At 42.4% G+C, this 11,173-nt stretch overlaps 2 protein-coding genes across 2 annotated transcripts in view; both read right to left on the reverse strand.

The window, feature by feature from the left end:
- RANBP2 (RAN binding protein 2) overlaps positions 1-3,954 on the reverse strand; it is a 64,439-nt gene extending 60,485 nt beyond the window's left edge. Inside the window, exon 1 of the mRNA XM_045283984.1 lies at positions 3,863-3,954. Within this exon, the coding sequence (XP_045139919.1) occupies positions 3,863-3,934 (72 nt within the window). The 5' untranslated portion in view covers positions 3,935-3,954. The remainder of the gene's footprint in view (positions 1-3,862) is intronic.
- A 1,014-nt stretch (positions 3,955-4,968) lies between these two features.
- On the reverse strand, positions 4,969-5,154 carry STMP1 (short transmembrane mitochondrial protein 1). The gene has a single exon (XM_004704320.2). It carries the CDS (start codon positions 5,116-5,118, stop codon positions 4,978-4,980), a length of 141 nt encoding a protein of 46 aa, XP_004704377.1. The 5' UTR covers positions 5,119-5,154; the 3' UTR covers positions 4,969-4,977.
- Between the last annotated feature and the right edge of the window lie 6,019 nt (positions 5,155-11,173).

Genomic DNA, 11,173 nt, shown 5'->3' on the forward strand with positions numbered 1-11,173 from the left:
ATAGGTTCCCAAACTTACTTGGCCTACCACCCCCTTTTCAGGAAAAAGAAAAGAAAGTGCCCCTCTGGCACTTTGGCAACAAAGGCCCCTCTGGCAACAAAAGGCTCTTGTAGTACAGCTCTAAGCCAGGATGCAGTGTACACATGCTTCTCAGGCCTTCCTGGGTCACCCCAGTGCTCTCCATGGGGGCGGGGAAGGGCACTAACACCCACTTTGGTAAACACTGGTTTATACACTTCTAAAGGCAACATTTCCCTCTCTCTAATCCTTCCCCAAAACAATTCTGTACTTTCTTTATTTACATAACATCAAAACAGTAGTTTGATATCCCGGAGAGAATCAATCATGTTCCCTTCCTTGTTGAGTTTTGGAAGCAAAAGGATATCTGAACAGTGCACTATCAGGTCTACTAGATGAATGGGGTAAGGATTCCCAACAGTCCTTGCCATTCTTGAATAACAAGACAATGTCAGAATGGAAAAAACTTGTCAGTACTGCACCTCTCCTGGCCTTTTTCTCACCAATGCTGATTTCCATTTTCACAAAACTTCTACATAATGATCCCCTGTATCCCAATGTCCTTCAAGAAAATCTGTCAAGACTTACCCCATGGAAATCTCAAAACTAGTGTCAGCATAACGCTCAGAGCTGATGTTTTTGGCATGAATTTAACTCTCCCAGGAGCTCTTTGGAAGGTGCTATCTTGACTGAGCCTTTTTGGGGGGCGAAGGAGGGGTGCAGTTTGGCTTTATTTGTCTTTGAAGTCCTAAATCAACATTCCCTCTAATAATTACACACTTCTGACAAGTTTAGGCTATACAACTAAGCTCTACGAATCATCTGTGTCATCTTTTTCTTATCAAGGGTTTTTAAGTGAAGAGTTTTAGGTTCTACTTTTTATTTTGGGGGGAGCTTTTTTTTTTTAACAGCAGCCTAAGAGACTAAGAGGAGCCCTGGTGGCCTAGTGGGTTACACATTGTGCTTCTAACCACAAGGTCAGCAGCTAGAAACTAAAGGCCTCTCACCAGAGAAAGATGAGGCTTTCTACGTCCATAAAGAACTACAGCCTCTGAAATGTACAGGGGCAATTCTACCCTGTCCCACATGCGTCTACATCAAAGAGAACTTGTCTGCAACCATCTCCTATTTACAGAGATATTTTTAAACACATTTTGTTTAGAATGAACCTGTGCATGTATATGAGCTGTAACCCTAGTAACAATACATTTTTACTTAACCTAGTATATTTTCATTGCTGTTGCTGCATGCCATTGAATCAATTTTTGATTCATAGCAACCCATGTGATATAATACAACTGTCCTATTAGGTTTCCTAAGCTACAATTTTTCAAGACTCTTCCAAGTGACAGTATTTTTGTCTATAAATCTTAACAAGATAGATGCTAAAACTCTAAAGACCTACAAGCATCTTAAACTTCATTCAGTACTCTTGACAACCAAAGCCCATTGCCTTCGAGTTGGTTTGGATTCATGCAACACTACAAGACAGAGTAACATTAATCCTAAGGCAGTGGTTCTCAACCTGTGGGTCGCGACCCCTTTGAGGGGGTCCAATAGTTCTTAATCTTCAGGGAGTCAATGTTCTCTCCCTAAGAACAACAACAAAGAGTTTTATTAACCAACGGGATATAGAAAACCTTAAAATGTTACTGCTCCAGACTCTGACACCAGTCTATTTTTTTTATTATGTCAACAGTTCAAAACTATAACCAGATGTAGATGCCTACTCCTGAGAAATAATAAAGTTATAGAACTCTGCTGCTCTTAAAAAAACTAACCTGTATCTCTAATTTCTCCATGTCTCGGTATAAGCCTGGAATATGGGGGGAAAGAAGGCTGGGAAAGATACAACTATGTGGCTATTACTTACTATCATGATAGCCCTAGAATTTTCCTTTTTTTAAAAAAAATTCCTTCTATTTCTTTAAATAGATCCTCTTTGTTCTCATAGGCTCTTGTCCCCCCCCCATCTTGAATAATTGTTCTTTTCATATCAACAAAAATTGCAACTAACATTTATTTAGGGTTTATTATGCTATCAGGAAGGAGTCCAAGTAGGACTGTAGGATAAACAGTGAGCTGTGAGGTCAATGGTTCAAATCCACCACTATGTGAAAAAGACTGTGCTTCAAGGAAGATCTGCAGTCTAGGAAATATATAGCTATATATATCTAGTTGAATTGGAATCAATGTCATAGCAGTGGGTTTGGTTTTGTTATTGGGAGGAACTAGAGAAGACTATGGAACTTGGTCGAGGATCAGTGATAAATGAGGAAGAAACTCAACAAGACCAACTCACACAATAGCAAAACACTCAATGAAGGGACTGACACAGTGGCTACAACTAAAGACTCCAACATAGGAAGGATGATGAGGATGATGCAGGACCAGCCAGTGTTTCATTCTGCTGTGTACAGAGCCGCTATGAGTAGAAACCGAAAGGATGACAACATACACCAGAGGAAGAAGTCCTGGTAGCACCATGGTTGAAGCGCTCAGCTGCTAAACAAAAAGCGAGCTGTTACAATCAAATGCTCCTTTGGAGAAAGATGTGGCAGTCTGCTCCCTTAAAAACTATAGTCTTGGAAATCCTGAGGTAGCTCTACTCCGTCCTTTGGGGAGCTGTAAGTCTCAAACAACCCCATGGCACGTAACAGGTGCCAAGCATTGTCTTAAACGTTTAACAAAATCATCCCATCTAATCCTATCAAGGTTACAAGCCTATCTGACTAGTGAGAAGAGTTTAACTTGCCCAATTCCAAAACTTGAAAGAGCAGTGATTCCACCTCTGGCAAACCAACTTCAGATACTGTGCAGACCCAAACTTAATAGCTTTTTCCTAACCTTCCACATTCAAAGTTCTGTTGAACTTAAAAGATACGGTTTATCTCAAAAGAGGGAAAATATCTTAACTTCTAAACCATGGTAATAATCGGTAAAGAAACCTGGAGTCCTTTTTTTTTTTAAAGCAAATTAAAGTCGCTTTCAAAGAGTGAATATAAAGGGGCAGAAACTTTACTAGCACGTTGTCAACTACACCTCAAGACGGGGAATACCCCTTGTCATTTGGGCTATGTGTTAAAGCAGATGGAACTGTAGAAGCCACTGCTGCGGTCAGTTGAATGCCTGTTGGAAAGGCCCCATAGAATCAATTCCAACTCACAGGGCGGGACCCTATGTACGACAGAGCGAAACAATGATCCCTCCGGCACCATCCTCAAAGCCGTTCCTGTATTTGAACCCACTGTTAATCCATTTTGTTGAAGGACTTTCTCCTTTTCGCTGGCCCTCTACTTTCCCAAGAAGGATGTCCCCTCCAGGGACTGCCAGGGTAAAAGCCCTTCTCTGGCTGTCTGTTATGGCTAGGTTCCACCAACTTCCACGACTGAGAGGTGCCCCCTCGGCCGCAGTAAGGAAACTGTCCTGGAGACTCAGCAAAGAATCCCGCCGGTGGCACCGGGAAGGCAATGGAAGGCGAAGACAGGCGCCAAAACCCGGGGACAGCAGCTGACGCTAAAGGCGCGGCGCTTAGCGGCCAAGGAAATTCAGACCAGGGTGGGCCCTCCGGTGAGAAAGAGGAAGCGCTGGCGCCAACGGCTGGCGGCCGAGGCCCCACGCCGTCCCGGGTCCTCCGCCCCTCCGGGACGCGCGCCCCCCTGTCCCCCGGCCGCACAGCAGGCTCGCGAGCGCCACGCAGCCCACGGGACCGCGCGATCGGACCGGCGACCAACGGAACGCACTACCGAGTGCAGGCAGGCCTGAAGCCGCTAGGCCGGCGCCAGGACCCGGCCGCGGACCCGAGCAGGGCCAGAAGCCAACCGCTCCTCCCAGGCCTACTAACCTCTCGGGGCGACGGGGCGGACCCCTGCACCGAGGCGATGTACCGCTCCACGTCAGCCTTGCTGCGCCTCATTGCGCCTCGCCTTGGCTCCCGCTACGGTGGGGGCCGCAGCGACCGGCTATCTCCGGGAACGAAGCGCCCAAAAGCCCGTGACGCAGCGTCGTCGCCGGCTCAAGAGCGACTGAACGTACGTGCGTGCGTATTGCGTCGGCACTGTGCGCCACTCGGGCCCCCTCTGCTCGTCTGACCCGGCGGACTTCCGGTCTCGCTCCAAGTCCATCCGCCCACCGTGCTGGACGGAGTCCCAGCGGTTACAGCTGTTAGCAGTTTGCTGCGCTCCTTCCGGTGCTAATTTAGGCTTTCGGCGCGGTGCGTCAGCGCTCCCGCAAGATGAGACGGGGGGGAAAACGATTCCATACCACGAGTGAGCAAGACATTGGGTTCTTAAAACTTGTGGTCGTAGGTTCTTAATTATTACTACACAATGTGTGTCGCGATGGACTCGATTGTCGTGGGTTTCGTTTGATGGAGAGAAGAAGCAATCTTAGGCCATTTTTGATCATTTGGGACAACCGTTGTGGAGGCAAGTTGTTACATATATATGATGCATATGCATGCACAACAAATCGTATTATATAAAAGGATATATCGTTAGATATTTTAATGCATAATTAAAATATAGGTCACATACTATTTTGGATGATCACAGTCTGAATACAGATGGATTTGGAGATTATATATGAGAGGGTTTCAAAAAATTCTATTTAAAATCCTTTACCCTCAAATTTTTTAAGCCCTCCCTTGGAGATTGAATTTTAAAATCTTCCTTTAAAACAGTACTTAGAAAACGTTTTCTTTTTTTTTTTTTTTTTTTTTGAGTTGCAGGTGTGTTTACTGCTCTAGCATCCCCATCCAGTCTGCGGGTCCCCCAAGCAGCTGGAAGAAGGGTGGGAGCGGTGGGGATGTGGGGTCGATACTGCGAGCTCTAACTGGTGCCCCATTTGGGCTGAATGGCAACTCGGGACCTGAGACAGCGATAGAAATGGGTCCGAGGTCAAGGTGAGGCAGCCCTTAAGGGTGGGCCCGTCCGTGCGTCCAAGGGCAACGCAGTCGTCTCAGGAGCTATGTGGCTTCTTGGTGTCCAAGTCCTTCTTAATGTCTTCAAGTTTCTTGGATAGGTTTGGTATGTCATAGTTCTGAGCCAGATACATCCCAACGATGTTGCCAAACGTAAATCCAAGCAGGAACTGGAGCATGATGTCAGCGGAGGCGGCGAGCAGGCAACGCGGGGGACTAGAAAACGTTTTCAATGGTAAAGATGTTCTCAGGTTTAAAATGACTTTTTTGTTTAGGGTTGGGTCTTAAGTGGGAAAATATTAAATAGAATCGGTAAAAATTTTAAACGGGAATTCTAGCAAACATTTCGAGAAGAAAAATACCAATCTTATATAAACTATTATACAGTATACAAATGGACAGTATACTACCAAATTCATTTCATGAAGCAACTATAACTCTGATACCTAACCCAGGCAAACACATCACCAAAATTGAAAATTGCAAATCAATATCTCTGATGAATATAGATGTCAAGATTTTCAATAAAATACTAGCTATTATAATTCAACTGAATATCAAAAATGTAATTAAAATCAAGTGGAATTCATACCAATATGCAAGGATGGTTTAATATTAGAAAAATATTGTAATCCTCTCATAACAAAGAGCCATATGATAATATCAGTTGATGGAGAAAAGGCATTTGGTGAAATTCAACATCCTCTCCTGATAAAACACTCAACGTAATAAAAGCCATATATGTGAAACCAATAGCCTGCATCTCACTGATGATGCTGATGTTTTCATATATGTATTTGCCATCTATATACTTTGAACTGATTAACTTTATTTTTAAATCTCTTCTTTGTTTTCTGCTAAGTTTTGAGAATACTTTTTATATTCTTATTAGATGTGCTTAATCAGATTTATAATCTGAAAATATTTTCTATCATTCTATAGTTTGTTTTTCATTCCCTAAAAATTGCACAGAGCAAGCACGTTGAAGTTTTACAAAGTAAAATTTTAACACCAAGACATGAATGCAACCTACTGGCATGAAGCAGGGAACCAATCCCAACTACGTGGACACCCCTACCCCCACCCCGAAGAATTCATTTCAGAGGATAGCACTGAAGCTACAGCTCAGGGAGAGGAACATGTCTATCAGAGCACACAGGAGCAAACGAAGAGGGAAGGAGAGAGTGTGGAACACATCCTGGCCCACGAAGCCCCGAGGATAAGCCCCGAGGACGATATTCCCACTCAGATCATAGGACCGGCCCCACCATGAGACACAACTTCCCTCACTGACTCATAGTGCTTTGAGGGACAACACTGGAGGCACATTGCATGAAGTGTGCCCAACCTGACCCTACCACACTGGGGCAAAATGCTAAGGAAGGGCAGCAAGGGGAGCAAAGCAATGAAGTCCCCAGGGAATACCAAAGGTAGACTTGGGGGCCAGGGTGTGGCACCCCATCAGACTTGACCAGAAAACACTCCTAAAGGTCAACAAACAGACCTTGAACTATTTATAGGCTTTTCTTTTTTTCAGTGTTTTTTTGTTGTTGTTTTGTTGCTTTGTTTTGCTCAGTTTTGTTTTTGTGCTTATTATTGTCTCTGCATGCCTATCTAGACAAGATTGGTAGGATAAACAATCCAGGGGAGAAAACAATGAGACCAAAGGTTGGCTGGGGGGTGGGGTGGGGGCACATTGGAGAGGGGAGGGGGAGAAATGAGCAGATATCAAGGACTCAAATAGGAAATGTTAAAAAAAATAATATGTTTTGAAAATGATGTTGGCAACATATGTTCAAATGTGCTTGACATGATAGATGTATGGATTGTGATACGAGCTGTACAAGCCCCGAATAAAATGATTAAAAAATAAATAAAAATGAAAAATGTAAATTCTTATAAAGCTTATAAACTTTTTAAAAATGAATTATGCTTTTGGTATAATGTCTAAGAGCTCTTTACCTATAGTAAGACAATTTTTTCCTAAAAGTTTTACAGTCCAACAGTTTACATTTACATCTGGGGTTCTTTAATTTTTTATTAAGTGAAAAGTGTAGCCAAGACTCTTTTTTGTTTCTGCATGTCCAGTTGTTCCATCATTACTTGTTCAAAAGAATTATCTTTACTCCATTAAACTTCTTCTGTGACAAACAGAACCAGGAAGAGAGCGTATGCGGACAAATTCTCTAAGTTCACACTGAAGGGATCTGAGAGGCCGGTAGAGGGAGACCTTCACTTTTGTAGGTTAGGGATGTGTTCCAGCCACATTCTCCTAAGTAAAAGTTATTCCCCATGATGATTTCCTCCCCACCCACCTCCCATCCCCGTAATAATCTTAATGTGCTTACAAGTACGTGGTTGGTATCACATAAACTTGAAGGTTAACTGCTTGAAGGCTACATGCTGCAAGGTTGTCTGCCATTGACAGCAATTAGACTTTATTGTCTGTCCATAGATTATTTCCCTGCAGAAGACCTCAGAGACGCCCAAGGTCAAGCTAGCTAAGGGATGACCAAGGTCAGGCTGCCATCTTGATTCTAGGATCCTCCCATCTTGTTACCTATGTACCTTCCTGTCACATGTATGCCTCTAGTACCTCCCCTTCCTATTGCGTGTATACCCCTAGTTTCATCCCTCTCATGTTACGTGCATGCCTCTAAACAACCCATTCCTGTTATGTATATGCTTACTGTGGCTTGCATTGCTTTATCTCATGACTCTTTACCCCTCAATTACACAACTGCTCCTTAACACCAATCCAGATGTGGGGCTAGACCTCACATTTTTCACGTAATTTTATTTGTAAAGTTTGGGCCATTACTCTATTTTTCCCTAACACACACACACAACAGCATTACAAAAAAGCTTGAAGTAGCGTATGAGACATAGACAGGAAGTGAGCATAAGCAGTAAGGAAAATGGTGCTAATAGACTTGCTCAGTAAAGGACTGGCACCACCAACCTTCAATTTGTGAAAGCCACAATATCTGTGAAGCAAAAGACAATCAAACAAGGTATGGCTATTTTTGCTTTCACAGACAGTCTACCTGACTAGGTCAGCCTAAATGTTCCAACTCACCTGTGCTCTTGTGGTGCCAAGGTCAGCTCAGGTTCCAACGCCTTCACAGTTCTGTCCCAGCTGCTCGCCCCGGGGAGTGGCCAGTCTGACACTTGGGTAGTGACTTGGCCGTTCACTTCCTAGAGTCCCTGGTCTCAGTAGAATGGAGCCCATGCCTATGCACCCCGGGGTGAAACATGGGGTTGCTTTCTTAGCTCTTCTTTCAGGATTTTCCAGGCTACCTTCTTGTCCTGGATTATTTTTTAAAAACGTCCAATCAGAAGATTGGGGTTTTATTTTACCTATGCTGCCATGCACATCCATAATTATAATCCACTGTCACACTAAACAGCTGGAGGGCAGTATTGCAGCAAATGGCAACAGGCAAATGGCAAAACACTGTTTTGGCTCGCAAATGAAGAGAAATGTCTGAACTACTGATCTTGGGGCTAGCAGCTCAACATATAACCCACTACACTGAGCTGGTTAGAATAATGAAGCAGAGTTTAACTAATATAATTCCCTTGACATTTTTGAATTGAAAATATTTCAAAGATATTAAAATATAAAATATTTAACAAAAAATAGTAAAACAAAATCACAAATGATGAAAGAAAGGAAACCATGAAGAGGAAATTTCTCCTATGACTTCCACCAAAAAAAAAAAGGAAGAAAATTTGCAGAAAATGGTGTGATATAAATGTAAAGAAAATGAAAACACATACAGATGATCAACTAACAGGAATCAGGACACAACCTGAAAAGCAATGGGAAAATCAATATGGAATCTTAAGTTATTTAAAAAGCAAAAAAAATTACTGGAACTGAAAAATAAAGCAACTGAATTACAAAATCAGGGTGGATTTCTCTCAGAAATTTTAGAGGCTAGAAAACAATTGAGCAACATATATTGAAATACTGAACAAATCAACTTCCAACTAATAATATTTGCCCAATAAAGTTGTCATTCACATATTAGGGAGAAATCAAGGCATCCCCAAATCAACAGAATCTCTGGGAAGTTTACATTATCTGACCAGCCCTGCAAGTATTAACTCAAGAGAGTTCTCTAAGTGGAAAAGCAAAATCATTATACAATACAAGGATCCCAAACTCACTGATATCAAGTTGATGCCAACTTTTAGTGACCCTCTAGATTACTAGTGCCCCTGTTAAGTGTCGAAGAATGTAACAGTTCACAAGAATATAATGCCTGTCATTCTCCAAGGAGTGGTGGTTTCAAACTACTAACCTTGTGGCATGCAGCTCAATGAGTTACCACTATGTCACCAGGTTTCCTCTACTAGGATCTACACATGGGAAAACATATGAAGAGAGAGCTCTCCAAAATATGCAACAACACAAGCAATCATGTGGACCAAGTATTTTAGTATTTTCAGGAAATAGTAATTTAATTTCACAAGCAATATATCAATTTCATATGAACTAAGTTAATCCAACAAGAAAAAACAATTATATATATATGCATTTAATCTCAATGGTTGGAGAGACATTAAAGGAAAATTGAATTATATGAAAATAGAAGCTTATAACTCCATAATAATAGTTGGGGACTGTGGTAATTACATAATCTGGTGTCAATTTGAGACTTGAGGTTAAATGGGGTGGAGTTTAGCCTGTCAATTAGGTCGCAGCTTGATGACCTCATTTGGAGGCACTAAGGAGATAAATAGCTTGCTGGAGCTGGGACACACACTCACTCCCTGTGAGACATTCCTGCGGACAAGACACATGGAGCTACAGTAGAGCCCAGAAGCTGAAGGAGCTACATGGATACCCCTGCTAGCGCTGAGATTCTTCCACCACTACTGGATCCACAAGACTTTCCACCCACTGGCCTATGATCTTCCTGCATTCGGCATTATGGCATGTATTGAGTGAGTCTAAAGAGGAATTTATAGACCGGTATCAGACATATGGGCTAATGTCGGACTTATGGACTTGATTTGGTCTGGGCTGTGATGTTTTCTCAATATATAATTGCTCTTTAATATAAAGCTCTTTCTTATACACATATATGTTTCTCTGAATTTAACCCAGACTAACACAGTGAGGGAATTTCTGGAAGCAAACTGAATAAATGAGAATGAGCAAATGAATGAGAATCAGTCATTCATATAGGAAGCACAGAGGACACCAATTCGACTAAACCCCAGGAAGAACTCACCAAGGCACATAATAGTTAAATTATCCAACTTCAAGGAAAAAGAGAAAATTTTAAGACCAGCAAGAGAAAAATATGTGGACTCATACAATGGTGCTCAGGTAACAATATGTTCAAACCTAACTGTAGATACCATGCAGAGGAGAAGAGAGTGGAATAACATCTTATGAAAGCCTCAAGAAAAAAACACCAACAAGAGAATCTGCTACCCTGCCAACGTATCTATTAAGATAGACAGTGAGGCAAGAGTCTTCCCAGACAGGAAAAACCAAAGAATACGCCATAAGACACCCAAACCTGCAGAAAATCCTTGCCAACTGAGGTCAGAAGACCAACATCCACCAAAAAAAAGCAGGCGACTGCCATATACCACAACTCCATTCAGAAGTCAACATGCCAAAAACAATTACCAAGATAACATTGGCGCAGAGGGAAAAGAAGGCAAAAATGAAGCCCCCATGTAAACACAGCACACTGATATGAAGGGACATAGGAAAACACCAACACAAAAGGTATGAACTCAGCAATGAACTCTCCAATTAAAAACGAAAGTTAGCAGACTGGCTCAGAAAACATAACCCATCAATCAGTTGCCTGCAAGAAACACATTTTAAGCACGCAGACAAAAATAGACTACGAATATAAGTTTGGCAGAAAATATACCAGGCAAACAGCAACTTTAAAAAAGCAAGGTTGCCCTTACAGAAGGATAGTGGGGAGGAGATGAGCCAGTCAGGGTGCAGTATAGCAACGATGAAACATACAACCTTCCTCTAGTTCTGTAATGCTTCCTCTCCACCCTTCCACCACCACCCCACTATCATGACCCCAATTCTACCTTACAAATCTGGTTAGACCAGAGCATGTACCCGAGTACAGATAAGAGCTGGAAACACAGGGAATCCCTTCAGGACCAGTGGTGTGAGTGGCGATACTGAGAGGGTAGAGGGAGGGTGGGTTGGAAAGGGGGAACTGATTACAAGGACCTACA

Source organism: Echinops telfairi, unplaced genomic scaffold (assembly GCF_000313985.2).
Source record: "Echinops telfairi isolate 266 unplaced genomic scaffold, ASM31398v2 ScPeMD7_7467;HRSCAF=8505_1, whole genome shotgun sequence".
NCBI classification, from domain to species: domain Eukaryota; kingdom Metazoa; phylum Chordata; class Mammalia; order Afrosoricida; family Tenrecidae; genus Echinops; species Echinops telfairi.

Bases quoted from the DNA above. Each gene is read 5' to 3' on its own strand.
- STMP1 (XM_004704320.2), bottom strand. From the start codon at position 5,118: ATGCTCCAGTTCCTGCTTGGATTTACGTTTGGCAACATCGTTGGGATG.